The sequence below is a fragment of the Sus scrofa genome, chromosome 1 (genome assembly GCF_000003025.6).
Source record: "Sus scrofa isolate TJ Tabasco breed Duroc chromosome 1, Sscrofa11.1, whole genome shotgun sequence".
In the NCBI taxonomy this organism is placed as follows: Eukaryota; Metazoa; Chordata; class Mammalia; order Artiodactyla; family Suidae; genus Sus; species Sus scrofa.
This window is the reverse complement of record NC_010443.5, coordinates 137,116,685-137,143,089: the sequence shown is the minus strand read 5'-3', so window position 1 is coordinate 137,143,089 and position 26,405 is coordinate 137,116,685. Positions and strand designations below refer to the sequence as shown.

The window sequence follows — 26,405 nt, the reverse complement described above, 5'->3', positions numbered from 1 at the left end:
CCACAGTAATGCCAGATCCGGGTCACATCTGTGACCAATACCACAGCTCATGGCAATGCCAGGTCCTTAACCCACTGATCAAGGCAAGGGATTGAACCCACATCCTCATGGATACTAGTCAGGTTCGTTTCCTCTCAGCTACAGCAGAAACTCTCCAGGGATGACTTTTTAAATGGAAAATGTGCCATTTGCTTTAGGAGCCCTCCAGCCAGGTAATTCTCTCAAACATCCCTCAGCAAAGACCACTTATCTCTCAGATCTGATCAGATAAGTTGTTTATTGAAATTATGCGTGTGAGATTCTTTCCAAGAATACAGGTATTATGGGATTTTAAGGCATTGTAGCCTTAGTTCAACTCCGACAACAGTAAATCAACATTCCACTTGGGGCAGGGCCTCATTTGAGGGGCATGCTCTTTGAGTGAGAATTTCTTGATGCTTTTGATGTCCATGGGAGAGCACTGCTAAGGTGTGTGGAGGGGAGGGGAGGTATTTTCAAGGTTTCTCTGCTTTGATGTGTAGTAAATTTTGATTTCACTGGGGCCACACTTATCTTTTGGGTTTCCATTTCCCAGGCCAGCAGATATATAGCAAGCACTGTGTAAAGGGTTCTAAGCTTAACTTTTGAGGACTTATTTCTTTATTTAAAGAAACAAAGAAGGAGTTCCCACTGTGGCACAGTGGTTAGGAGTCCAACTGCAGCAGCTCAAGTCACTGTGTAGGCATGGGTTTGAACCACGTCCTAGTGCAGTGGGTTAGAGAATCTGGTGTGGCTGCACTGCAACTCGGATTCAATCCCTGGCCCAGGAACTTCCATATGCCATAAGTACAGCCAAAAACAAACAAACAAACAAATAAATAAGAAACAAAGGAAAAGATGTGGAAAAATAAGAGCTACCCACTTTCTTGAATTTCTTATGAAACAAAGTAACAAAAGGAGTCACTTATGATGGAGCATGATAATGTGAGAAAAAGGAAGGTATGCATATATGTGTGCCTGGCTCATCTTGCTGTGCTGCAGAAAATTGACAGAGCACTGTAAATCAGTTATAATGGAAAAAATAAAAATCAATAAAAAAGAAGCGGAGTTCCCATCATGGCTCAGTGGTTAACAAATCCAACTAAGAACCATGAGGTTGCGGGTTCGATCCCTGGCCTTGCTTACTGGGTTAAGGATCTGGTTTTGCTGTGACTCTGGTGTAGGCCAGTGGCTACAGCTCCGATTAGACCCCTACCCTGGGCACCTCCATATGCCATCTGCTGAGGGAAGCTGCCCTAGAAAAGGCAAAAAGACAAAAAAAAAAAAAAAAAAAAGTAACAAAAGGAGAAAATACATGGTAAAACACTTAGAAGATTGAGGAATCTTATTCTAGAATGTCAATAACCTAGGCAGTCTCCATTCTTGAGACCCTACTTCTTAAAAAAATAGTTCTTTCCACTGAAAGGAATCTGGTTATCAAACATGTGATAGGAAAAATTCTCTCCATCCGAAAATTCTGCTCAGTTTCATGGGCTCCCTCCTTATTTAGCTCCATGGGTCAACTCCCAGATTTTGAAACGGAAATCATGACGCAGTTGAACCATTATACCTTGCTTTGTGTGGAGTGTGGAAGTACTTCTGATTGACCAAATATGTGTCAGTCAGTCATATACAGGGATGTTGTTGTGGGTAACGTTCATATAGTTTGGGGAGTTGGGAACATGAAGAAACTGCCTGCTCTTTGCTCATCGAATCCTGTGCTTCCCAGGAACTGAGATACACTAGGTTGATTCCTCCAATACCAGGAGATCAGATTCTGGGTTTTATGGATTTAAATGGTCTAATTAACCAAATCATGAAAGTTGTAATGATTATTGAGATCTACTATTTTTGTTTGAAATGAAGATTTTATGAGGTGAGATTATATGCACTATAGCTTAAGAGGGCAGAGACTCTGCCTTTCCAAGAAGAATATGTACCATAACGTATAATATAGATAGACCGACAGACAGACAGACAGACAGACAGACAGACAGACACACACACACACACACACACACACACACACACACACACACACACACACACACTAGCTTGGAATGGAAGTGTTCTGAAGTCTATCTCCTCCAAGCACAGGACCTGGTTGTCCTCTGAGAAGAGGCAGATATTGAGGAGGACTAATGGGTCTGTGAAACTGGATGGATGATGTTTTAATTTCCTCAGAATCTCTATCAAATAGTTATCAACATGCATTTTAAAAGGCCCAACTATAGCAAGCCTTTAGAAGAAACCCAGTCCCTTTGGTTGACTTTTGATTTTCTCTTCTTTGGGATGGGAGCCATATTTATCATTGCATTTCTCCTTTTTCTTATCCTTTTTTTGGTATCAACTTCTTCACTCAGTGTAAACTCACTAACCCAGCAATCACTTGTTTATGGATTGAAATGAGGGCACATTAATAATAATACCTTAATCTGGTGAATCTTAGTTTTTCCTGTTTACACAGGACATCATCCATCTCCAGTTACTTACTGGAGCCTTGTAGGGGCTTAGCAGTTGGACTAGGCATGCTGCCCCCAGCCTGTCCTCTCTGCACTGTGTCCTGACCTCTTCTGCTGGTGTGCTTCATTAAAAGGATACCCTGCTGAACACAGCAGGCTTCTGCAATGGCCTTTTTGAGTTCTTAGGGAAGAACAGCCCTTCTTCAGCCCTGGTCATGCTTTCTCACCTGGGCCCTGAAGCAGCACTGCATGGTTTCATAGCCTTATGCAGCCTTTTATGAACACAAAGAGTTTTCCTGCTCTCTTTCTTCTGTGTAGGTCAGATAGTGTTCCTTCCTTTCCACTGTCCTTGCCTTTTTCTCTCTCTCCTCCTGTCCCTTACCCACATTTCCCTTCTCTCCAGATTCCTGTAACTTAATACGTCCCCTTCATTCCTCTTGTCCAAGGCTTCTTCATTTATTGACTCATATGCTAAATTCACAGAGGATTCCTTGTCCTTTGGTTTCACAAAGAGGTGGATGGATACCCCAGGCCAGCACAGGTGGGTCACCTGCTACATGGCAACTTCAGACCAACGTTCTTCAACTGCTGCATTGTCCTCCTGTGGGATGTACGATGTTGCCCTTTTGTCAGAAAACCTTTGGAAAGGTCATCCTCATCCTTACTGCGTTATTTCAACGCCTTGACTCCCCACCCCCACCCTCTTCTCTTCCTCATCAAAGTCACACTCTCATTCTCCATCCTTTCTATTTTCCTCTAGGTTTATTGAAATGATTTGCTTTCTCTTTTCCTTCCCCCCGTATTTAAAAATTCTTTCTAAAAAGCTAAAGTATTGAGAGCCAGTCTTCCAGCCCCTCCTACTCGAAGGTTCTGTACTGAAAGGACTATGAACCTGAGGGTTTTTACAATGACTTTGTGTTGACGCTCAACCCTGCCACCTCCTTTGAGTTCCATTTATGATGAGACATGAAATAAAGAATAACCTTTTGAGGCAGAAGAGAATTGCTAGTTAAATGAGGTAAGGAAAGTAGAATTGTCTAACTCACTCTCAAGCTTCATAACCAGTGTTAGTGCCTTCTCCTTCCCTTTTCTGTCCTATTTCTTGGTGACAGGCTACACTTTGTGATGCACTGGTTGTTGTCCCTCACTGTGTGCTGATCTGTGGAGCACTCCCACAGAGTGTACTGTGCCATTCTCATCTTGCCATCTTGCTTTCCTACTTAAGGCTACCATCTTCATTGTAACAACGGCCTCTGCATCAAGTTTACCATGGAACCTTGAATTACTATGTGCATTGATCATTTAGTCATAAATCTGTATACTCCACCTCTTTGTACCTTAGTAATGGTGTCAGATTTTCATTAATACCATGAAATCCGGGAGCACCTTAGCTGTATTGTGTCTGTCTCCCATTTGTAAGACTGTGTTTTGCACACTATGCCTATCCATGCATTATGACAGCTAGTGATCTTCACACCCAATTGAAAAAGTCACCACTTTCACTTGCATTTATGAATGTGCTCATTGTACAGATTCTGCTGAAATATCTTTGGATTGAAGAAGAAATAACTGTAGTTATGGTTGTAAGGGTGACATTTTAAAGTCTGGGAAGGCAGTTGCAGTTGAAGGAAGGAATGGGGAATATGTTGTATCCTGTTTCTCCCCACATCAAGATTTGAGAAAACTCCATAGTTCATTTTCCATTCCAAGACCCATTGGTGGAATTAAATCTGCACGCCTGGAAATTATTTATAAGATGTTGGTATTTACTGAAAAAGTTAATGTTCCAAAACATGCTTTTTAGAAGAGTAACTCTAATGCTTAATCTCTTTGGCTCAACTAGGCCCTCATGCAGCCAAACGGATGTTTCTCCTGATGATGTCAGGCCCTTTAAGAAGGATTTTCTTGGTAAATCCTGATCTCTTAATCCATACAGAATCCCCCCAGCTGGAAAATTGATTTATCATGTAAGTACGTGCCCACTCTAGAGAACGTTTTTACTCAGTCTGATGACAAAGGAGTATTTCATAGAATGCTCTCTAGTGGCCTCATCTGATTCACAGATTTACTCTGCAGCTTGTGAGACAGAAATCTGGGCCAACTGCAACTTTTTATAAAAGGCTACAAAAAGTTGTGGAAACCCTGGCCTTTACGTCCTTCTAATTCTGCATTCTTATCACCATCACAGACCTATTTGCTGCTTTGTATGTATTTGCTTTTACGTCAGATTGTTTTTGAAACTTGTCAAAGACAATGTAAATTCTTCCTGACATCAAAACTGTGCTCAGAGTCCCTCAGTTCCCAGGGGTTCCCTCAGGTGCTGGTAAGGGGGAGAGATCTGCCACTCTTCCTATTAGGAATCAGAACAATAGCCATTTGTTTCAAAATTCTACTCTAGTTTTTTATTACATGTATTTTTTTCTTCAGTCTAACAGATGCTTTAGCCACCTCAGATTCAGAAATGGTCTTATTAAATTGTTTTATGTTCTTTGAAGGATTTTTAAAAAAATATCATTTGAATCCCAGGAACACAAGGACATTTCTAGAAGCAGCATGAGACTGCTGTAACAAGTTATTTAGGGCAACCATCTATACCTCAAAGTACTGGTTTTTCCATCAGTTTCGAAAGTACATACTTATCTTCACCTTTATTCTCTCTAAGCCTGCTGTTTAGATAGGTGGTGCAATTTTTTTTTTTTTTTTGTCTTTTTGCTATTTCTTAGGGCCGCTCCCGCGGCATATGGAGGTTCCCAGGCTAGGGGTCCAATCGGAGCTGTAGCCACTGGCCTACGCGGGATCCAAGCCGAGTTTGCAACCTACACCACAGCTCACGGCAACGCCGGATCATTAACCCACTGAGCAAGGGCAGGGACCGAACCCACAACCTCATGGTCGGATTCGTTAACCACTGCACCACGACGGGAACTCCAGATAGGTGCAATTTTTAAGTAATGATGCAGTTATATCCTTTTTATGTGTCTGCTTTTCAATTGAGATCAGTTAACAGATTGTTGAAAATGAATTGTGGAATTCTCTGGCAATGCTTCTAAAATTGTGTGCCAAGGAGTTCCCGTCATGGCGAAGTGGAAATGAATCTGACTAGGAACCATGGGGTTGTGGGTTTGATCCCTGGCCTTGCTCAGTGGGTTAAGGATCTGGCGTTGCCATGAGCTGTGGTGTAGGTTGCAGATGTAGCTTGGATCCCACATTGCTGTGGCTGTGGCGTAGGCTGGTGGCTTCAGCTCTGATTCTACCCCTAGCCTGGGAACCTCCATATGCTGAGGGTGCAGCCCTAAAAAGCAAAATAAAATAAAATAAAGTAAAATTGTGTGCAAATGGTGTGAAAGTACTATTAGACACCCCTGTGACATATCCAGCTGTAGGAATTGTGGACATGAGATTTTTGCAGAAAGTAGTTGAATTGTGAGTGGCAAGCAAATAGGGAATTCTTAGCGCAGCACAGTCTATTAAAGAAAGATATGTCTTGAGCCCAAGATCATACTCTTTCCTTTGCCAAAACTTTGGATCCAACCATAGTTGCTGGGACGTTAAAGTTTTCTGTCTTAGGACCTAGTTAAATTAGGGGTGAGACTTTAATTGTTTTAAATTCTGGTGTCAGGAGATAGGGACTGGTTGGCTATTGTTTAACTATTCCCATTACAGCTGTCAGCCTTCTGCCAAAGGTGGGATTTGTTTAGTTGTTTGAGCAGACATGATTCCAAGTGTCCATATTGAGAGCTAAGCTCCTGGTCACCATGGTTCTGCCTCCAAGTCTGAGGGTGCTCTGGCATTTTTTATTACATCCCCTGCAATCAGACATCCAATCATGATTCTCTTAACTTCAATTGAGGCAAATTTAGTGATGACATCCCATTTTAACCTTCCTCACCTTTTCTGGGGGCATCGTCAGGCCAATCTTTCTCTAGTCCCTCATGAAAACGTTAGGCCATGAACACCAGCATCCTTTTAGGGCAAAGAAGTATTCCCAGCAGGAATTTTGCAAACTTTATTACATATTATTTCCTTTCTGCCAGATGGACAGTTAATGTGCTGGCTAAGGGGTATGTAAATCATGGCATTACTTACACAATCACCATGATTTCTTATCCATCTCTTTCCAAAGAGGAGAGAAATAATCCTTATGTAGAGGTGTTAGAGGTCTCCCACGAGTGTCCTGTAACAGATTCACGATCTCTCCTGAAGTTTGGGGAAATACAGTATTTTGTTAAGTCCTGCATATGTAGACTTTTAAGACATTCAGGCTTGGATTTAATTTCCAATTTTTGTGACTTTGGGTAAGTTACTTAAGCTAATATGGTTTTCATGGGGAAAATGGGAGAATCACTAGTACTCATCTCATAGATCTATGGAAATTAAATCAATGAGGCACAGGAAGCACTTAGCTAGGGCCTAACACTGGTTAAGAACTCATGAAATGTTGGCTAATTTCATCTTTCCCCCGCCCGCTTTTCTTCCTCCTTCTCAACCAGGTATGAATCTACCTATTTTATTACCACACCTCTATTTTTTATGTTTATGGATTTTTACTGCTTGTTCTCACGTTGTTATCGTCCTGCCTCTTGATGTGTCGACTAAGGAAAATGAGCTTGTCAGAGAGCAGTGGTGATCCCAGCTGTCTTTGCTAACACAGCCATGGACACTGGGTTGGAATGCAGGGCTGGCCTGCCCTGTCCCTTTCTTGGGAGATCCTTCTGTTTAAGCATTGCTATGTAGAGAATTACTGGTATTGTGTAAAATCATCTCAGAAAAAACTAACGCACATGGCAGATTTTATGAAATGACAGTAGATTAAGTTGAATAAGGGCCTCTTTTGATTCCCATGGTAAATGTAAGGGTTTGTGAAACTTGAATATTAACATGTCTTCCTCAACAAGAGCAACAACAGAAAAAGGAAGCAGGTACACCTTATGAAGCCATTACCTGTAAATTAGAGTCCTCTTTAGGATTCTGAGTATTTAATTAGATGTAGAATTCTTCTAAAGGTCATGTTTAAATGAGAAACCTTTACTAAAGAGTGGCTTTGAGCCCACTTGCTTCAGTCTATGTAGTACTACACTGCATTTAAAATTCTATCCAACATGGAGTTTCCGTTGTGGCTCAGTAGAAACAAATCTGACCAATATCCATGAGGATGTGGGTTGAATCCCTGGCCTCACTCAGTGGGTTAAGGATTTAGTGTTGCTGTGAGCAGTGGTATAGGTTGCAGACATGGATTGGATCTAGTGTTGCTGTGGCTGTGGTATAGGCTGACAGCTGTAGCTCCCATTTGACCCCTAGCCTGGGAACTTCCACATGCCTCAGGTGCAGCCTAAAAAAAAAAAAAAAAAAAAAAAAAAAAGAAAAAGAAAAAAAAAAAAAGAAAAAAAATTCTATCCAACAATGAAATTTTTATGGCATTTTGTCTATTTCTTTTTCTTTTTTTTTTTTTATTTTGCTTTTTAGGGCCGCATCCACAGCATATGGATGTTCCCAGGCTAGGGGGTCTAATAGGAGATACAGCTGCCAGCCTACACCATAGCCACAGCAATACCAAATCCAAGCCTCGTCTTTGACCTACACCACAGCTCACGGCAATGCCAGATCCTTAACCCATTGAGTGAGGCCAGGGCTCAAACCCACAACCTCATCGTTCCTAGTCAGATTCATTTCGGCGGCGCCATGATGGGAACTCTGGCATTTTGCTTCTTTAGTTGCCTTCTCCACTTCTCCTCCCCACCCCGCCTTTTTAAATGGCTTTCAGCTGTGGTGGGGTAGTAGCAAGAATACCAAACTGGGAGTCCAGAATCCTGGATTTGAGTCCCATTTCTGTTGCTTACTAGCTGTGTGACCAGGGGCAAATCATTTTAAACTTTCTAGTCTTCTTGAGCCTCTCTGTGTGTAAGTGACAATGACAACATCTGTCATGCTGGCTTCCCAGAGGGGTTGTATGTATCAAATGGAAGTTCAAGCCACACAACTCCTCTTATAGAAGTATTATACAGATCTCTTATTATAGCAATATATGAAAACATTCGGGGCATTTTATGAAATTAAAACACGTAATTTTGAGACAGTTAAATTGTTTTTTTTTTTTTTTTTTTTTCCAACAGAAGAACTCTAGGGGCAATGGGAGAGATGGCAGGGTGGCTTATCTCTGAGAGTCCCCAGGCTCCTCCCTCCTGTGAGGTCTGTGCTCTGTGGTGGATTTTCACACAAGAGAGTGCCCTTGGAGCACCCTGCCTGGGTCCTTACTCCTTGATAAAATGTAAAAGCCTGTTGAAATCCTGTATTCTGTTTCATTGGAAAATCATTGTTAAAGAGCAGTGTCCTTAATTTGGAAAAGCAAACTTGACCTGAGGTAGGCAATGATTGTTCCTGATTTAAAGTGCTCATAAGGAGTTTCCTGGTGGCACAGTGGGTTAAGGATCCAGTGTTTGTCACTGTAGGGGCTTGGGTCACTGCTGTGTTGGGTTCAGTTCCTGACTGGAAACTTTCATATGCTGCAGACTTGGCCAGAAAAAAATTTAAATACATAAAGTGCTCAAAAAAGCAAACTCCACAAAATGGATTCACATATTTAAAAAGACATTCCTCATTTTTTTTTTTTTTTTAACGGTCGCACTTTGACATATGGAAGTTCCAGGCTAGGGGTTGAATTGGAGCTCCAGCTAGAGGCCTACACCACAGCCACGGCATTACCAGATCTGAGCCGCATCTGTGACCTGTGCCACAACTTGTGGCAACACTGGATTCTTAATACACTGAGCAAGGCCAGGGGTCAAACCTGTATCCTCACAGAGAGTGTTGAGTCCTTAACCTGCTGAGCCGCAATGGGAACTCTCACACTCTTCATTTTTGATGAGTGGTAATCTTGGTAATCTTTGTCGTACTGAGAATGTACCAAGCCCATATTTGTGGGACGCTGTATGATCATATATTGACTTTAAACCTTAGGCATTCAATGAGTAACAACCTCATGTGTACAGATTCTTTTTTTTTTTTAAATCATGAGGATGGGGCTTATTCCCACTGTATAAGCCTATATCTCCCACAGATGATGATAGAAATCAGAGAGTGACATGAGCCCAGAGATGTGAGGCCCTCAATATCTTATATTCTCATAAAGATCTTGGTGGTGAGCTGATATTTGTTTTTCTTTATTTAGTAAAGCTTTGAAGAGGTAAGGAAGAGGTGAAGAAAGGATTATCTGAAGTCTTTGAGAGAATCTTTGATGCTCACACCTTGGAGCATATCTGGGTATCTGAGTGAGTTTGTTTAGGGATCAAAAAAAAAAAAAAAAAAGCAAAAGGAGCCCTTTTTCTTTACTTTTTTTGGCATTAATTTTTTTTTCAATTTTATTGGCATATAGTTGACTTGCAAAGTTGCATTAATTTCAGGTATACAGCAAAATAAATCAGTTACACATATACATATGTCCATTCCTTTTTAGATTCTTTCCCCATATAGGTTATTACACTGTATAGAGTGAACTCCCCCGTGTTATACAGTAACTACTTGTTACCTATCTATTTTATGTACAGTAGTATGTACATATCAATCCCAACCCCCTAGTTTATCCCCACCCCTACATTTCCCCTTTGACAAACATAAATTTGGTTCCAAAATCTTTGAGTTCTATTGTATCATTTCTATTAGATTCTACATATGATCTTATATGATATTTCTCTTTCTTGTAGTTCCCGTTGTGGCTCAGTGGTAACGAACACATAGGTTTGATCCCTGGTCATGCTCAGTGCGTTAAGGATCTGGTATTGCCACAAGCTGTGGTGTAGTTCATAGACCTAGCTCAAAACTGCCATTGCTGTGGCTGTGGTATAGGCCAGCAGCTGTAGCTCAGATTCAACCTCTAGCCTGGGAACTTCCATATGCTACAGGAGTGGCCCATAAATTAAAAAAAAAAAAAAGATATTTGTCTTTCTCTGACTTACTTCATTTAGTATGGTAATTTCTAGGTTCATCCATGTTGCTGTAAATGGCATTATTTCATGCTTTTTCTTACAAGGAGCCCTTTTTCTTTTCTTTGATAACCAGCTTTTTTATTTATTGACCATAATAATACTACTGACCAAAATTTGGCTACTAATTATTTTAAAGATTTGCCAGTAGGTGATAATAAGGTCCAGTGTAGAGTGTTTATAGTTTCATAGTCAAATCAGAGTTTTAAAAGTAGAACTTTTGCTTCTTCTTTATAGACTAGCTTGGTGCTTTTCTTCTTGTGACATTGTAGGAATACCAAGAAAATCATACAATTATAGTCTTTAGGAAGAAAACGAAAATCTATCAAGGGAGTTCTCATTGTGGTGCAACGGAAACGAATCCAACTAGTATTCATGAGGATGCGGGTTTGATCCCTGGCCTCGCTCAGTGGGCTAAGGATTCGGCATTGCTGTGAGCTGTGGTGTAGGTTGCAGATCAGGCTCAGATCCCATGTTGCTGTGGCTGTGATGTAGGCCAACAGCTGTAGTTCTCATTTGACCCCTAGCCTGGGAACTTCCATATACCATGTGTGTGGCCCTAAAAAGCAAAAAAACAAAAAAACACCAAAAATCAAAAACCAAAAAAACCCAGAAGTTGCCTTCATGGCTTATCAGTTAGCGAACCCGACTAGGATCCATGAGGATGCGGATATGATCCCTGGCCTTGCTCAGTGGGTTAAGGATCTGGCATTGCTGTGAGTTGTGGTGTAGTTGCAGACATGGCTTGGATCCTGAGTTGCTGTAGCTGTGGCTGGCAGCTGTATCTTCGATTCGACCCCTAGCCTGGAAATTTCCATATGCCACAAGTGCAGCCCTAAAAAGCAAAAAAAAAAAAAAAAAAAAAAAAAAAACAAAAAACCACACAAAAAAAACACCCCAAAACATTGGAGGTAATATGTAAACTCTCTAAATATCACTACTTTCTATCTTATATAATAGTCTTCTCCTCTTACTTAGCCTTACTCTTTGACTGTGAAATGGTCCTCCTCCTTGTCAAGGCTGAGCCTCCTCCTGTGCCCTGAGCCCATGTCTTTCCCTTAGAGGCCTTCCTTCATCTATTTTCTGGTATTTTATCTCATCTTTCACTTGTATCATTAATATCTCCCTCTTTGCTACATCTTTTGCCTCAACCTAAAAACGTGCTTAAGTTTCCTTTGTCTCAAAAAACAAAAGTAACAGCAAAGACAAAGCTTTGCTACATGTACAGGTTATTACTCAATTCCTTCTCTTAAGCATCACCCTTTTCTCATGCTCTTTGCAAAATATTTTGGTGCTCTATTACTTTGCTAAAATTATGTAAAACTGTGACTGTAATCTCCCTTCTAATTTGCTTCTCTTTGCAGAATTAACGCTTTCCTGAGTTCCTCATTCTTGACTCTCTCTGATCTCTTTCTACTCCATTCTGATCCGATGTTATTGCAAAGTTTATCTTCCTTAAGTTTAATCCTGAACATATTACCTCCTTGATCAGAACCCATCAATGGCTTCCCATTTGTCTATGAAGTTTGCATTAATTTACCACCAACATGGATTCAAATCTTTTTATAACATGACATCACTTTATCTTGTTTCTTCTGATGCATTTCTTACAAATAGACAGTAATTTTCCCTTTTGTACATGTTAGCAAATTTCCCAGTCTTGTATAATGCTCCTCCTCTTAGAATTCTCCTTTCTTAACCTCTGCCTGTTGAGATTTTACCGTTTAGGTGAGGGATTGTTTCAAATACTTTTCCTGAAGAATTTTCCGATTCTACAAATATTGTACTCTCTCTTTGACCTTCTCAGATTTTTTGTTTAATGTCTGTAGAATGGGTCTCTTCCTGCTTTGTATTATAGTAATTTAGCTGTTACTCCTATACTCCCACAGTGTTTAGATTCTTTGAAGAAACATCCTTCCATGGGGAGGAGAGCTAGAAAGCTATTACAGACCCATGTTTGTGTTTACATCTTCTATCTGAAGAATAGTAACACTGAGCTCCATCCTAGAGGGGGTGGGAAGAAGACAGGCAGGCACTAATGTGTTCAAAATCACACATGAAAGGCAGAATTCAAAGCTACCTAGGCCTGAATGAGCAATGAGAGGGAGTAGTAACTGGTACCCAGAAGAAGTAACTCATGCTGGGGGAAGGCTCCCCACAAGGAGCTATGGTCTTCATTAGTAGAGGACGCACCTATTGCTAAACCATATTCTGGGAGGGAGGGAGCCGGGGATAAGTATCTTGAGCCTTTTTCCAGGCTCAGGGTCTGCCTTCTGATCTGCTGCTAGTATTTTCCAATGGCTAAACCCAGTAGAAGCCAGGATGATGGTGACTGAGTCCAAAAGAATCAGCCTATCGGTGCTTAGAGCGGTGTGCAGAGGTTAGAGCATGAATCTGCATGGACAAATGGGCAACGTCCACTTAAAAATGGGAGTTATATATTGTCTGTCTTAGCAATATAGGGCTCAGATGGAGTCATAGGGTGTAACTGTGCCAGTGGCTAAGAAAAACAAGCTTTGCATTGGCTTTTTGGATCCAGAATCAATTAGGAAATCTGCAGTAAGCAGACAGAATGACTACAGCTAATTCTTGGGTCTTATCTTAGGCACTGATGAAATATGTTATGAGCATTAAAGAGCTCTGCTAAAGGCAATAATTTGCTATTATGATGATGCACAACAGATCTTTCCATTTGGGGTAGAGTAAAAATCTCATACTTGCTTATTGGAAAAAGAGTCAAGGAAGAAATCACCCCAGCAGTGTTGCAGTGTTGTCTTGGAGAGAATGTCAGCCTGGAGGTTGTGAGAGGAAATGAAAGACATGAAGACTTCCCAGGAAACAAAGCGCTTTTACACGGAACACAACCAGAGGAGGTCACTTGGTAGACCAAATTAAGATGTATAATTTAGTGTGTGGCTCCTGCAGAGCTGCTGCTTTTTAGTCAAAGCAGAGTGAGGCAATGTCACTTGAAATAGTCCTGTGAACTCAGCATGGAATTGTATTTAACCTCACTCCGTAGTGCTTTCCTTGTTACTTTGCTTTTTTTTTTTTTCTCCTAAGACTTAGAGTTTTTTTTTCCCTCTGGTTTCTCAGATGGAAAATATGTGTGATGATTCAGCAGTGTACTCTGACTTGCTAATGGATTGTCCCAGAGAAGTGTTTGCCCTGTTTTGAAGCCTTCTTTTGATGTGAAACACACCACAGTGCTGAGGTTGAGGTTCATTTGCCCAGGGCAGAGTTATTTCTTCTTCAAAGAGTAGGGGTTTTGTAGTTTCTTGGCCATCTAGTAAGTGTCACCAAGTAGTATTTTGAGTTAGTGGATTGGAAACAAAGGATGTGAAATTGGAAGGAAGAAAGTACATGGAGGTACATTTATCCAGATATAGACACTGTCAGGGAAGTTAGACTGATGGCTGAATTCTGACAGTCTTTGGTTGAGAGTCTTTGGTTGAGAGAGGGAGATTTGGGAAGAACCATGGACAGTTATTCCATGCTTCAGAGGCAGCATGGTAATTCATTGACCATAGTGGACAATGTATGCAATGAAATTTTGATAAACATAATTTCAAACTGTGGAAGAGAATGGGTAAGCAAGTTTGAAAAATGGTTGTATTTCCTTGAAGTAATCTATCTTAAATTTGGATGTCCAAATGATTATAAAACTCATCCCAGGGCCAGAAAACATGATATTATTTTTTCCATAAGTTTCATCTAAGATGCACTGTTATTGCCAAATTCAAGTTAAGTTTGATCATCTTTGTGCTTCTCATGTATAAAACCTGTATTTTTGTGCACTGAGGAGAGAAACTTGTTCTTTTTAACTGGCTCTGTCTTACAATTAAATTGTAATTCCCAATCCCTACCTTCCACTGTAGATAATTTCTTTTTCTTAAATTTTTTGTTAAATGATAAGGCCTAGAGAGAGAGGTACCAGGATTACTTTCTCTCTCTTTCTCTTTCTTTTTCTTTTTAGGGCCGCACCTGCGGCATATGGAAGTTCCCAGGCTAGGGGTCAAATTAGAGCTGCAGCTGCCAGCCTACACCATAGCCACAGCAAAGCTAGATCCAGGCCGCATCTGTGACCTACACCACAGCTCACAGCAACACCAGATCCTTAACCCACTGAGCGAGGCCAGGGAACAAACCCACATCCTCTTGGATGCTGTGTGGGGTTTTTAACCCATTGAGCCACAACGGGAACTCCATAGGAGTACCTTGTCTATTTGCTTATATGATCATTGGAAACTCAGAAATTATGAGCACATCAGAGCAACATTTGCTTCTGGATTTGGACCCTCAGAGACTGGTAGAATAGAATTTCATCTTGGAAGCAGAGAAACCTCTGTGACTTTAAAAATACTTTTTTCAGGATTTGTAGAATGGGACACTTTTCTTTTTCAATTAATGGGTACTAAATTTTACCAAGTATTCTGCCACAAACCACATGGCCAACTCCACGGCCCATTCTATAACCCCAAGTCACACTTTTCATCTTTTGTACTCTACAGTTTGATCCCTAGTTGAAATGACCTTCATGATGGTTTGACATCATGGTTTTGACTTTCACTATTTTTAAAGTACTTCTCTGCAAAAGAAAATGTAGCAAAGAAAATTAGAGAAGGAAAGTTATAGAAGGTCTTTAAGATGGATAAGGCTTAATCTAAGAATTTAAGGCTACACCTGGGTGTGTGACTCCTTTTACTCTCAAAGAAAGGAAGAAGAAAGTCTTGCCAGTATTATGGAAGCCTGATTATTTACTCTAACATTAGCTTCTAAAGACATGGGTTCTGGTCTCAGTTTGTATACACCGTTTGAAAGATTTTAGATGTAGGGTTTACAAAGTTGTAATAAAAGCACAATAAGAAGTTAGACTATTGAACTTTAATTTTCTCAGTTATAAAATATGAGGAATCGGAGTTCCTGGCATGGCGCAGTAGAAACAAGTCTGAATAGGAACTATGAGGCTGCGGGTTCGATCCCTGGCCTTGCTCAGTCAGTTAAGGATCCAGCATTGCCATGAGCTGTGATGTAGGTTGTAGACATGGATCAGATCCTGCATTGCTGTGGCTGTGGTGTAGGCCAGCAGCTACAGCTCTGATTTGACCCCTAGCCTGGGAAACTCCATGTGCCAAGGGTGTGGCTCTAAAAAGCAAAAAAAAAAAAAAAAAAAAAAAGAAAAAAGAAAAAGAAAAAAGAAATTATCACAAAAAATAAAATATGAGGAATTATCTTACTACCTATTTCTCAGCCTCTTTTGAAATCTCTTTCCCTTCCACTCACTCCTTAAATATCTGTGTTCCCCATACTATACTCTGCAAACTTTGCTTTTCTCAGTCTGCATTCTCTTCTTGAATAACTTTATCCAAGCCAATGACTAACTCTGTGTTATATGCATCTTGATAATCTTTGTCTTTTAATGTTGTGTTTAGCCCATCTATATTTAATGTAGTTATTGACATGGTTATATTTAGGTTTACCAATTGTATTGTTTGTTTTTTTTTTTTGTTTTTGCCTTGTTTTGTTCCTCACTTTGATTTCCTTTTTATTGTTTTATTTATTGTTCCACTTTATTATACCAATTGTATTTTTGATTATATCTCATGGTTTTTTTTTTTTTTAGTGTTTTCTCTAGGGATTATAATTTACATGCTGACTCATTATACTTAGAACTAAATTACTATTTTGCTTTACCATTAGGTCCCATTCATTACCTACTCTCTTTTATGTTGTAGTTGTATTGTGTATTATATGTACACACATTGCAACTCCACTAATCAGTATTGTATTTTTTGCTCTCAACTGTCAAACATCTTTTAACGAATTCAAGAGAAGAACTATATTATATTTACACAGATGTTTACCATTTCTGTTACTCTTTCTTGATTCCTGATGTTACAAGCTTCTTTCTGGTATCTTTTTTCTTCTGTCTGAAGAGCTTCCATTAGCAATTTTGTTAGAGCAGGTCTGTCAGTAACTAGTTCTCTTACTTTTCCTGAGAATGTGTTTGGTTCACCCTCTCTTTTGGGGGGGGTGGTGTACTTGCGACATATGGAAGTTCCTAGGCTAGGAGTCGAATTGGAGCTACAGCTGCTGACTTACACCACAGTCACAGCAGAAGGATCCAGGCTGTGTCTGCGACCTATGCCACAGCTCACAGAAATGCCAGATCCTTAACCCACTGAGCGAGGCCAGGGATTGAACCTGTATCCTAATGGATCCTAGTCAGGTTCATTAACTGCTAAGCCACAGAGGGAACTTCTTACCTTCATTCTTAAATAATATTTTCACTGGATATAAAATTCTGAGTTCACAGGTCTTTTTTTTTTTTTTCTTCTTCCAATAATTTAAAAAAGTCACTCCATTTCATTTTGACCCCCTGGTTTCTGATGATAAATCTGTGGTCATTTAAGTCATTTCTTTATAAGTAATGCATCAATTTTCTCTGGCTGCTTTCAAGATTTTTTTTTTTTTTTTGGTCTTTAGTTTCCAGTAGTTTGACTGGGAATAGACTAATTTGGGTATATTCTGCTTGGGGATCACTGAGCTCCTTGAATCTGTAGGTGTATGTGTTTCACCACATTTTGGAAGTTTTCAACCATTATTTTTTCAAACATATTTTCTATACATAGCTCTTTATCTTGTCTTTCTAGGATTCTGGTGAGATAACTATTCCCATTTTTTTTTGTACTGTGGGTTCTTGAGGCTCTGATTATTTACTTTTCCAATTTTCTCTCTCTTTGTTGTTCAGATTAGGTAATTTCTATTGATCTGTCTTCAGGTTCTTTGACCCTTTCCTGTGCATCTCTATTCTGCTATTGAGCCTATGCAGTGAGTTTTTTATTACTGTATTTTTAAGTTCAAAAATGTCCCTTTGACTGTCTTTTGTATCTAATGTGTCTTTTCTGAGAAAAATCTCTCTCCACTTATTTCAAGAGTGGTAACTCTTACTCATTGGAGCATTTCTATTACAGCTGTTTTACGTCTTTATCAGACTTAAAAAAACACCTGATAATTTAACATCTGTGTCATCTCAGAGTTGGCATCAGTTGATTGATTTTCCCATGGGAGTTGAGATCTTCCTGGTTCTTTGTATGCTGAGTAGTTTTTGGTTCTATCTTGAACTTTTTGAATATTAAAAATTCTGAGGTTTTTTTTTTTTCCTTTTATCAGGCAGCCAACCTGGTATAGTTCAGACTGCAAGTTCCAATGAGCCTTCTGTTGGTTGTGTTTTTACTATCAGTTCCATTTTTAGAGCTGTTGCATTGTTGTTTGGTGCTATCCCATGAATATGCCATCCAGTGGCCACTCTAAGAAGTCTGGCTACATTACCACTGCCCTGGTTCTGGCTACACTTCTTTCTGAAATACTAAAACTGTTTTTTAGTGACCTATGACTCTACAGTCTTATACCCTATTGATTTAGTCTCTACTTTGCTGCTGGAGCAATAATTCGATAATACAAATACAAATAAACAGTATGCCTTGCTTAGGATTCCTCAGTGATTCTTCATGGTTCCTGGGATGTTCAAGCTCCTTAGCCTGTGTTCAGTACAGTCCCTTACCACACCACTGTTCCTCAAGCCCAGATCAGAGGAAATGTTGTCCCAAGAGCATGAGGTGAACCCCTGTTTCTTTTTCTCATTTCTTGTTCTGCCCCTCCCTGGCCCCAGATGTGGACATCAGAAAGAGCATTCTGTATTGAAGTTTCTAGTAGAAGAGGTAAGGAAATGGAATGGTTTTTTTTAAAATAGTAGCTTCATGCCTTGCACTGCAGCTTTATTGCTATAAAATCCAATCTCTCTCTCTCTCTCTTTTTTTTTTTTTTTGTCTTTTTGTCTTTTTAAGGCTGCACCCGTGGCATATGGAGGTTCCTGGGCTGGGGTCTAATCGGAGCTGTAGCCACCGGTCTACACCACAGCCACAGCAACGCCAGATCTGAGCCATGTCTGTGGCCTATACCACAGCTCGCAGCAATGCCAGATCGAACCCCCAACCTCATGGTTCCTTGTTGGATTCGTTTCCACTGTGCCATAATAGGAACTCCATAAAATCCAATCTCATAATTTCCTAAACCTTGACTTTATTTATTTTTTGTAAGATTTTTATTTTTTCTATTATAGTTGATTTAAAATGTTCTGTGAATTTCTGCTGTACAACAAGGTGACCCAGTCTCTCTCTCTCTCACACACACATGTATATATACATACATTCTTTTTTTCAGATTATCTCCCACCATGTTCCATCACAAGTGACTAGACATAGTTCCCTGTGCTATACAGCAGATCTCATTGCTTATCCACTCCAAATGCAATAGTTTGCATCTACTAACCCCAAACTGCCAGTCCATCCCACTGCCTCTGCCTCCCTCTTGGCAACAACAAGCCTGTTCTCCAAGTCCATGAGTTTGTTTCTTTTCTGTAGGAAGGTTTGTTTGTGCTGTATATTAGATTCCAGATATAAGTGATATCATATGGTATTTGGCTTTCTCTTTCTGACTTACTTCACTTGGTATGAGAGTCTCTAGTTCACCTATGTTGCTGCAAATGGCATTCTTTTGTTCTTTTTTATAGCTGAGTAGTAGTCCATTGTGTATATATACCACATCTTCTTAATCCATTCATCTGTTGGTGGACATTTAGGTTGTTTCCATATTTTGACTATTGTGAATAGTGCTGAAGTGAACAATATGGGTGCATTATCTTTTTCAATGAAAGTTTTATCTGGATGTATGCCCAGGAGTGGGATTTCTGGGTCATGTGGTAGTTCTATATTTCGTTTTCTGAGGTACCTCCATACCGTTTTCCATTGTGGTTGTACCAATTTAAAGTCCCAACAACAGTGAAGGAGGGTACCTTTTTATCCACACCCTCTCCAGCAGCTGTTATTTGTTGACTTGTTAATGATGGCCATTCCGACAGGTATGAGGTGGTACCTAATTGTAGTATTGATTTGCATTTCTCTTATAATCAGTGATGTTGAGCATCTTTTCATGTGCCTGTTGGCCATCTGTATATCTTTGCCTATGTAGGTCTTTTGCCCATTTTTCAACAGAGTTGTTATTGCTGTTGCTGTTGAGTTGTATAAGTTGTTTGTATGTTTTAGAGATTAAGCTCTTGTCAGTTGAATCATTTGAAACTATTTTCTCCCATTCTTTAAGTTGTCTTTTGTTTTTATGGTTTCCTTTGCTGTGCAAAAGCTTGTCAGTTTGATTAGGTTCCATTGATTTATTTATTTATTTTTCTCATTTCTTTTTCTATGGTTGACTTCTAGTTTCATGCCAGTGTGGTCAGAGAAGATACTTGAAATAATTTCTATGTTCTTAAATTTGTTTAGGTTAATTTTGTGTCCCAGTATGTGGTCAGTCCTTGAGAATGTTCCACGTGCACTTGAAAATAATATATATTCTGAGTTTTTTGGATGTAATGTCCTGAAAATGTCTAACTTTTAAAGTCTAACCTTTCTATTGTGTCAGTTAGGAACTCTTTTGCCTTAATGATTTTCTCTCTAGCAGATCTGTCCATTGATGTGAGTGGGTGTTAAAGTCTCCTACTCTTATTGTATTCCCATCAATTTCTCCTTTTATGTCTGTCAGTATTTGTTGTATGTATCTGAGTGCTCCTGTATTTAAAGCTTGACTTTAGTTTCCCAACTGTGACTAACATACAAAATCCTAACCATGGCATTTTCTCCATGTGCATAATCAAGATTTATAAGTACCAGGAAAAAAATTGGTTAACCCTATGATAGAGAACTTTATGTCTGTAATCTTCACAAAAGATATAACCTTTATATAAGTCAGCCACCCTTTATGTTCTGTATTAGAATTTTTATTGGGTTCTACTTGGCAGATGCAGATGCAATGAATTTCTGATGCCCAGACCCTAGATTATATTGTTTAAGAAACAACCTTACTGAATAGCATTTTGTCTGATGAGACACGCTGAAACTATCCAGTGAGTGGTAAAAGTAGCAAGATGTGAGACATGGTTGAAGAAATAATATGGGTTAGCACCAAGCTGGCAAAATAAAGGGACTCTTCTATTCAGATTTCTTGGAAAACTAGTTCATCAATAGAATGCAGTAGATAAAGAGCCACTTTACCTACAGATCCAGGAAAGGAGGCTGACTTAGTTTTGATACTTTCTCCTTCTGAGACATATGACCTTGAACAAGATCCTTGATCTCTCTGAATTTCTAACTTTTCACCTGTAAAAAGAAGACATTTATTAAATGAGGTAACAAAATATATACACACATATATATTTAATATCTCAAAATCACTCTCTTAGAGAATAGGCTTTTAGAATAAGCAATCGTATTTTCACTTGAAATCATGGCGTCAACTTTGTGCTGCTACTTTGAACAGATTATAAGAAACTTTAACTCTTCCGCACCTCCCACATTACACACTTCTCTGAAGCCAGGGAAATTGAGGAGGTAGGAAGAACTAGGGGAAAATGATGTGTGAAGGCAAAACAAGGCTTCTCCCATATTCCCGTAACTTAAAATAGCACTTCTACAGCTTCACTTCAGCTTTTTGACAATTCCTAAATTTAACTCTTGATGCTCAGCATGATAAATAGTGGATATTGGCAGTATGCAATTGCTTTAAGGACTGGTTGTTATAAAACCACCCCCAAATAAACACCACCTCCAAAATGAGTTTGTACCAACAAGTATTAGGTGTCTAGACATGTGTGCACTTTTAGGAAAGGCCATGAATAAGCATTTTAGAAGAGTTTGAGAGATATGACTAGTTGAATGAGAATAATCCTGTAGGAAATTGTGAAAGCAGCAAGGCCTCTGCTGGCCTCCCATTGCTTCTGTGCCTCCCCCCTTCATGTCCTTCTTACCCTTGCTCTGAGTACCCTGAGTTTGCCTGAAAAGTTTGGGTTGACCATATGTTTGCATTTTTTTTTCTTTTTACCTTCATTTTATCACTCCTATCTTCATCTGCTTCCTTCCTTAAGCAGTCTCTAGTTAAAAGATCTTCCTCCTTTCTCTGTTCCTTCCCTCAAAATGTACTTTTATGTAGATTTTTACATTTAGACTCAGAAAAGATCTGAACCATCACTAAAGATATCAGTGGTTAATAAGTGGTTATTGCATTACTCTTCCCAAGGAACTTGTTTTAAGCTTGAAAGTCTGGGTTATACCTTCATTTAAGAAATGAAGAAGCATATATAGAATTCTAAGCTCGTGCTTGCACGGAGGGATGTTTAACACAGAGACACCCCCGGGATACTTCACATTACATGAGGGAGCAGCCACCTTCACTGCCTGTGTGACAGTTAAACCACTTCATAGTGAAGACATTGAAAGTTCATTCAGGGCTGTCAGTGGCTTATGGCCTTTTCCTCTTTCTCTGCCATTTCATCTGGCTTCAAATAGACAAGAAGTAAGAAAATGAACAAAAAACTTAGTTAAGATTCCCCAGTTACTTCTTTAAATTTTAAAATTTAAAAATTTCCCTTTTTACTCTTTTGCCATAATATATGAATTGTGTCCAGAAGAGACTCCAAATTTGTGTCCTATATCTCCCCCCCACACCCACACTGCTTTAAGTTAAATAGATAATTAATTCAAAGGTACTTCTTTGGAGAGTAAAAAGGCTTGACTCATTTTTGCAGAGTAGTATTCCAAACATGAGTTATTAAAATGGCTGGGTTTTCTAAGGATCTGAAAGTTCTCTTTTCTCAGGATTTCTGGGAATTATGTTAACTCTATTTTATAGAAGAACCTAAACTAAAGCCTTGAGAAGTCAAGAGAACTGCTTAGGGTTTATACTAAGTCCCCAAGTGGTGAAAAAGGACTTTTTGTGCACTTTCCCATTCTCAGCTATAGAAATGCTTTGCTAGACAAGGGTGGGCTGGGAGGGGGAGAAGAGGTTGCAGTCCACCTCCAGGCTGATGCCTTGAGTTGGTTGAGGTCAGCCAGAGAGGAAGGATAAATCTGGGTTATGCTTTCATTTATATCAGCGTGTGATCCATTCATTCTGGTAGACAAGCCGCTTTCTCCCCCTGTTCCTCTAACAGGCAGTCTCATTGCTGGAGATGACTGTCAGCTGCTTTCCCTGCGTAGCCACCATCACATGCCCCACCACCAGAGCCTGGGAAGCCTGACCACAGACCAGCATCTCCAAGGCATGAATAATTAGGTAGGCATAATGGAAGGCACTCACTGTACCCTCCAATTGCGCAAGCCCATTACCGAACTCTGCTACATCAGCTTCTATCTTCCGAAGGGGGAAGTCAGAGGATTTTCGTACAAGGGCACCGTAACTCTAGACAGATCCAATAAAGGGTTTCATAACTGCTACCAAGTTAGGGAGGGGTCAGACATCAGCAGCCTCAGCCTGCAGCCGAATGAACATCCTGGTGACATTTTTTTCAAGCCAACTCCCACCAAAGACATTCTCACTGAGCTGTACCAATTCACAGCCGAGAGGGAGAGACTGCTAGCCAACCTACTGAGCTCAGACCACATCCTGGGGATTACGATGGGGAACCAGGACGGGAAGCTGCCGGAGCTCTCCGTGAGCCTGGCCCCCGAGGACGACTGTTTGCAGAGTGCCGGTGACTGGCGTGGAGAGCCTGCTGTGGGCTGTCTCCATAAGAGGAGCTCCCACGGGAACAAGAAGGCCCGGAGGTTTGGTGGAAGGGGAGAGAGCTTTGAGGCGCTCTCTCAGAGCTCCTTGCAGAAGAGGACAAGAAGGAAGGGGCGTGGGGGTCAGGAGTCAGCTCCTCAGATGGGGAAGCACCATCTCTGTTCCAGCGACTCCCTTCCTCTTTCTCAAACAAGCCCTCATCTTTGGCTCCTAGAGGAAACAGGCAACTTGCTCCCAACTGAGGCGCTTTCCTCGTCCCTGCAGACGGAAGAGAGTTGCACCCCAGAGATCCCTGGGACACTGGATGCTGACGCTGGTGTGGGGAGCTTCACGAAGGCTTCTGAGGGCGCCGGGCTTGGAAAGGGAGGGCCATTTCCTGGCTGCAGCTCCACAGAGACAGGAGACCATAGTGCAGGGGTGCCAAAGAGGGACCCTTGTGGGCTGGCACGTGTGCAAAGAGGCTCCTCTGAAAGTCACAGGGAGCCTGAGAAACATCCAGAAGCAGAGAGGGGCCGGAGAGAGAAGGCTACTGAGCGGACTTATAGAAAGAAGCCTGGTTCCAAAGTGGTGGCCAGAGTCCAGGATCTGTCTGCTCAGGTGCAGCGAGTAGTTCAAACACATCCTGAGGCTGAGGAAAGGGTTGCCATCTGCCCAGCCGCCCAAGCTGAGTTCATTCCTAGCGCAGACTTGCTCACCCTCCCGGGACCTGAGGCTGGGGATTGGGGTGCCAGGGGTCAGGGCAAGGAACAGCGAGGAGATAGGTTATGGCAGCCATCGGCCAGGGAGTGTCGCCCCACCAGCGCCGAGGGGGCTGTGAACAAGGTCCTCCTCAAGGTGATAGAGAGTGAGAAATTAGATGATGCCACCGAGGGGAAAAGGCTGGGCTTCCCCTTTGGCCCGAGAGAAACTGGGGGCAAGAGGGGAGCTGGGCCACTTCTGAGTGGCCCCAAAACCTTGTTTCTGGCTCTGCCCCATGATGGAGACCCTGGAGGTGATGAGAAGAGGCCACCCCCCACAGCCCTGGCAGCTCTTGGCCTGGTATTGAATAATTCATCCTTTCCGTCCAGTACACACAAACAGATGTCACCTGTTCCCTCTCCTCCTTCTCCAAGCCTCCCCAGCCCTCGGCAACATCACAGGATCCTCCGGCTCCCTTCCCTGCCTGGCGAGAGGGAAGCCGCTCTTGATGACTCTCTGGGTAGAAAGAGTGGTGCTTTCTCAGGGACCCCCTCTGCTGACACGTTGGAGCCACCATCTTCTACAAAGGTCACGGAGACTGAAAAAGCCAGCCCGACCTCCCTCAGAGCGGACCAAGCTCGGTTGGTGCCTGGGGAATCATTGGAAAAGACCTTGGGGCCCAGGAAGACCGCAGCTCAGCGGAAGCCCTGGTCACCTCCAGGTTAGTCCTGCTTTAAAATGCTTTCCATGTGTTCTTGGGTGAGGAGTCAGTCTGCTCGTACTATTCAGAGACTGACTAATTAACAGTGAATCAAGATTCCTAGGGCCGTTAGTCAATTCATTTGTAACAGGACAGCTGGGAGTGGTATAAAGAGTGTGGGGATGGCGAGGATGGTGTTGACTGACAGGGTCAGGGGTGTGGTTGCTTCCAGAAGTAAGTCTCTTGATTTTTTTTGTTTTCTTTTATTTTGGCATATTCTAAAGCTGCCTCTGTGGTTGCTTAACATAAGACTCTGAAAGGAAATAGGACTGGGCAGAGAAAAGTAGCCACTTGTCGCTGCCTTTGATGCTAATTGGCCCCTTGATCTAAATTCTGCTGTTTGTGCTGCTGGGGTAGCTTAAGTTTATTGGATTCTCTAAGCAGAAGAGCAAAAGCATGCCATGACTTTGCTCATCTATCTGTTGTTAGAGGTTTTTGGTTTTTGTTTTTTTAGTGATCACTTTTTTTTTTTTTTTTTTTTTTTTTTGTCCTTTTACTATTTCTTGGGCTGCTCCCGTGGCATATGGAGGTTCCCAGGCTAGGGGTCGAATTGGAGCTGTAGCCGCCGGCCTACACCAGAGCCACAGCAACGGGGGGATCCGAGCCGCGTCTGCAACCTACACCACAGCTCACGGCAACGCCAGATGATTAACCCACTGAGCAAGGGCAGGGACTGAACCCACAACCTCATGGTTCCTAGTCGGATTTGTTAACCACTGCGCCACAACGGGAACTCCTTACTGATCACTTTTATAAGCATCATTATTTTACAGCAAAAAATTGTTTTTAATTAGAATAGGGATGAATTCATTCTGAGTTGAAGAAACTTGGTTCAGATTTTCTTTTTTTAGAACTCTTTTTTTTTTGTTGTTGTTGTTTGTTTCCCAAACAAGCACAAAGTGATGCTTATTCTTAAATGTTTTATTTATGGGTTGCTACTGTTACTGGTATAACATCATGTCTTAGACAAAAGGTGCTAACGAACTAATTGGCTTGTATGTTTAATGTGATTTAAAAGTTTATGTGAAAATAATTTTGGTGGTTCTGTAAGTGGAATCAATAAGACCAAAAAAGACAGTGCGTAAGAAATGCTACTCCTGTGTTCACCACGTTTTCCAGGCCAGTGCAGCCAGATGCTCGGGGTCTTGTATGCCATTGTGTAGGTAATAGGTTCTTTTTCAGCTGATCCTTTCGTAGCATATGGTCAGTGCTTCATCTAGGCGTGTAATATGATACATGTCTCTTCATGGTTAGAGAAAACATCAGGTGCAATTTTTGGGATAAAAATCTCCATCTAGGAAAAAGGAATTTCAGAAGGTTAAGTTTATTTGAACTCTCGATGTTTCTTTGTTTTTTTAACTTCTCTAAATCATTGATCCAGGGAAATGTATCTTTAAAAATGTAGCAGATGCTTTTTATTTTGTGCTTGTAATGTACTGATTTTAATTTGATGAGACTTGCTACTTTCCTAATATAACCAAACTGCTTAATCAGAAAAGTCATAGGATTGTAGAGTTTATATCATGTATCAGACAACCCTGGTGATGAAAATCCTTTCTCCCTGTGAGTGCTGGAGACTTTGAAATACTTGGAAAGGAAGCTCTCTGCAGTTATTAGAAACTTCTGAAGGCATGGACATGCAAGAGCTACCTCAAATCTGAAGGCTCTTTTTAGAATCCACACCAAATCCTAGGACTGTGTGTGCTGCTCCTCCAGAAACTGCATTAAATAAATACATTGAGCTTCAGTAAATCTTTTTTCTCCTGATTTAGAATTATCTTTTAATTTTGTTGTCCTCTTTCTCTTAAAAGAAAAAAAATAAACAAACAGTATTATAAAAGCTCTATCACATCTGGGTCAAAGCAGGTGCTCAGAGAACATTCAATTTCTATGGTAACTGACCTT

At 40.9% G+C, this 26,405-nt stretch overlaps 1 protein-coding gene across 1 annotated transcript in view; it reads left to right on the top strand.

Moving 5' to 3' along the window:
• Positions 1-26,405, top strand: part of FMN1 (formin 1) — a 467,180-nt gene that overhangs the window by 20,443 nt on the left and 420,332 nt on the right. Inside the window, 1 exon segment of the mRNA XM_021098316.1 lies at positions 22,491-24,461. Coding sequence (XP_020953975.1) covers positions 22,622-24,461 — 1,840 coding nt within the window. The 5' untranslated portion in view covers positions 22,491-22,621.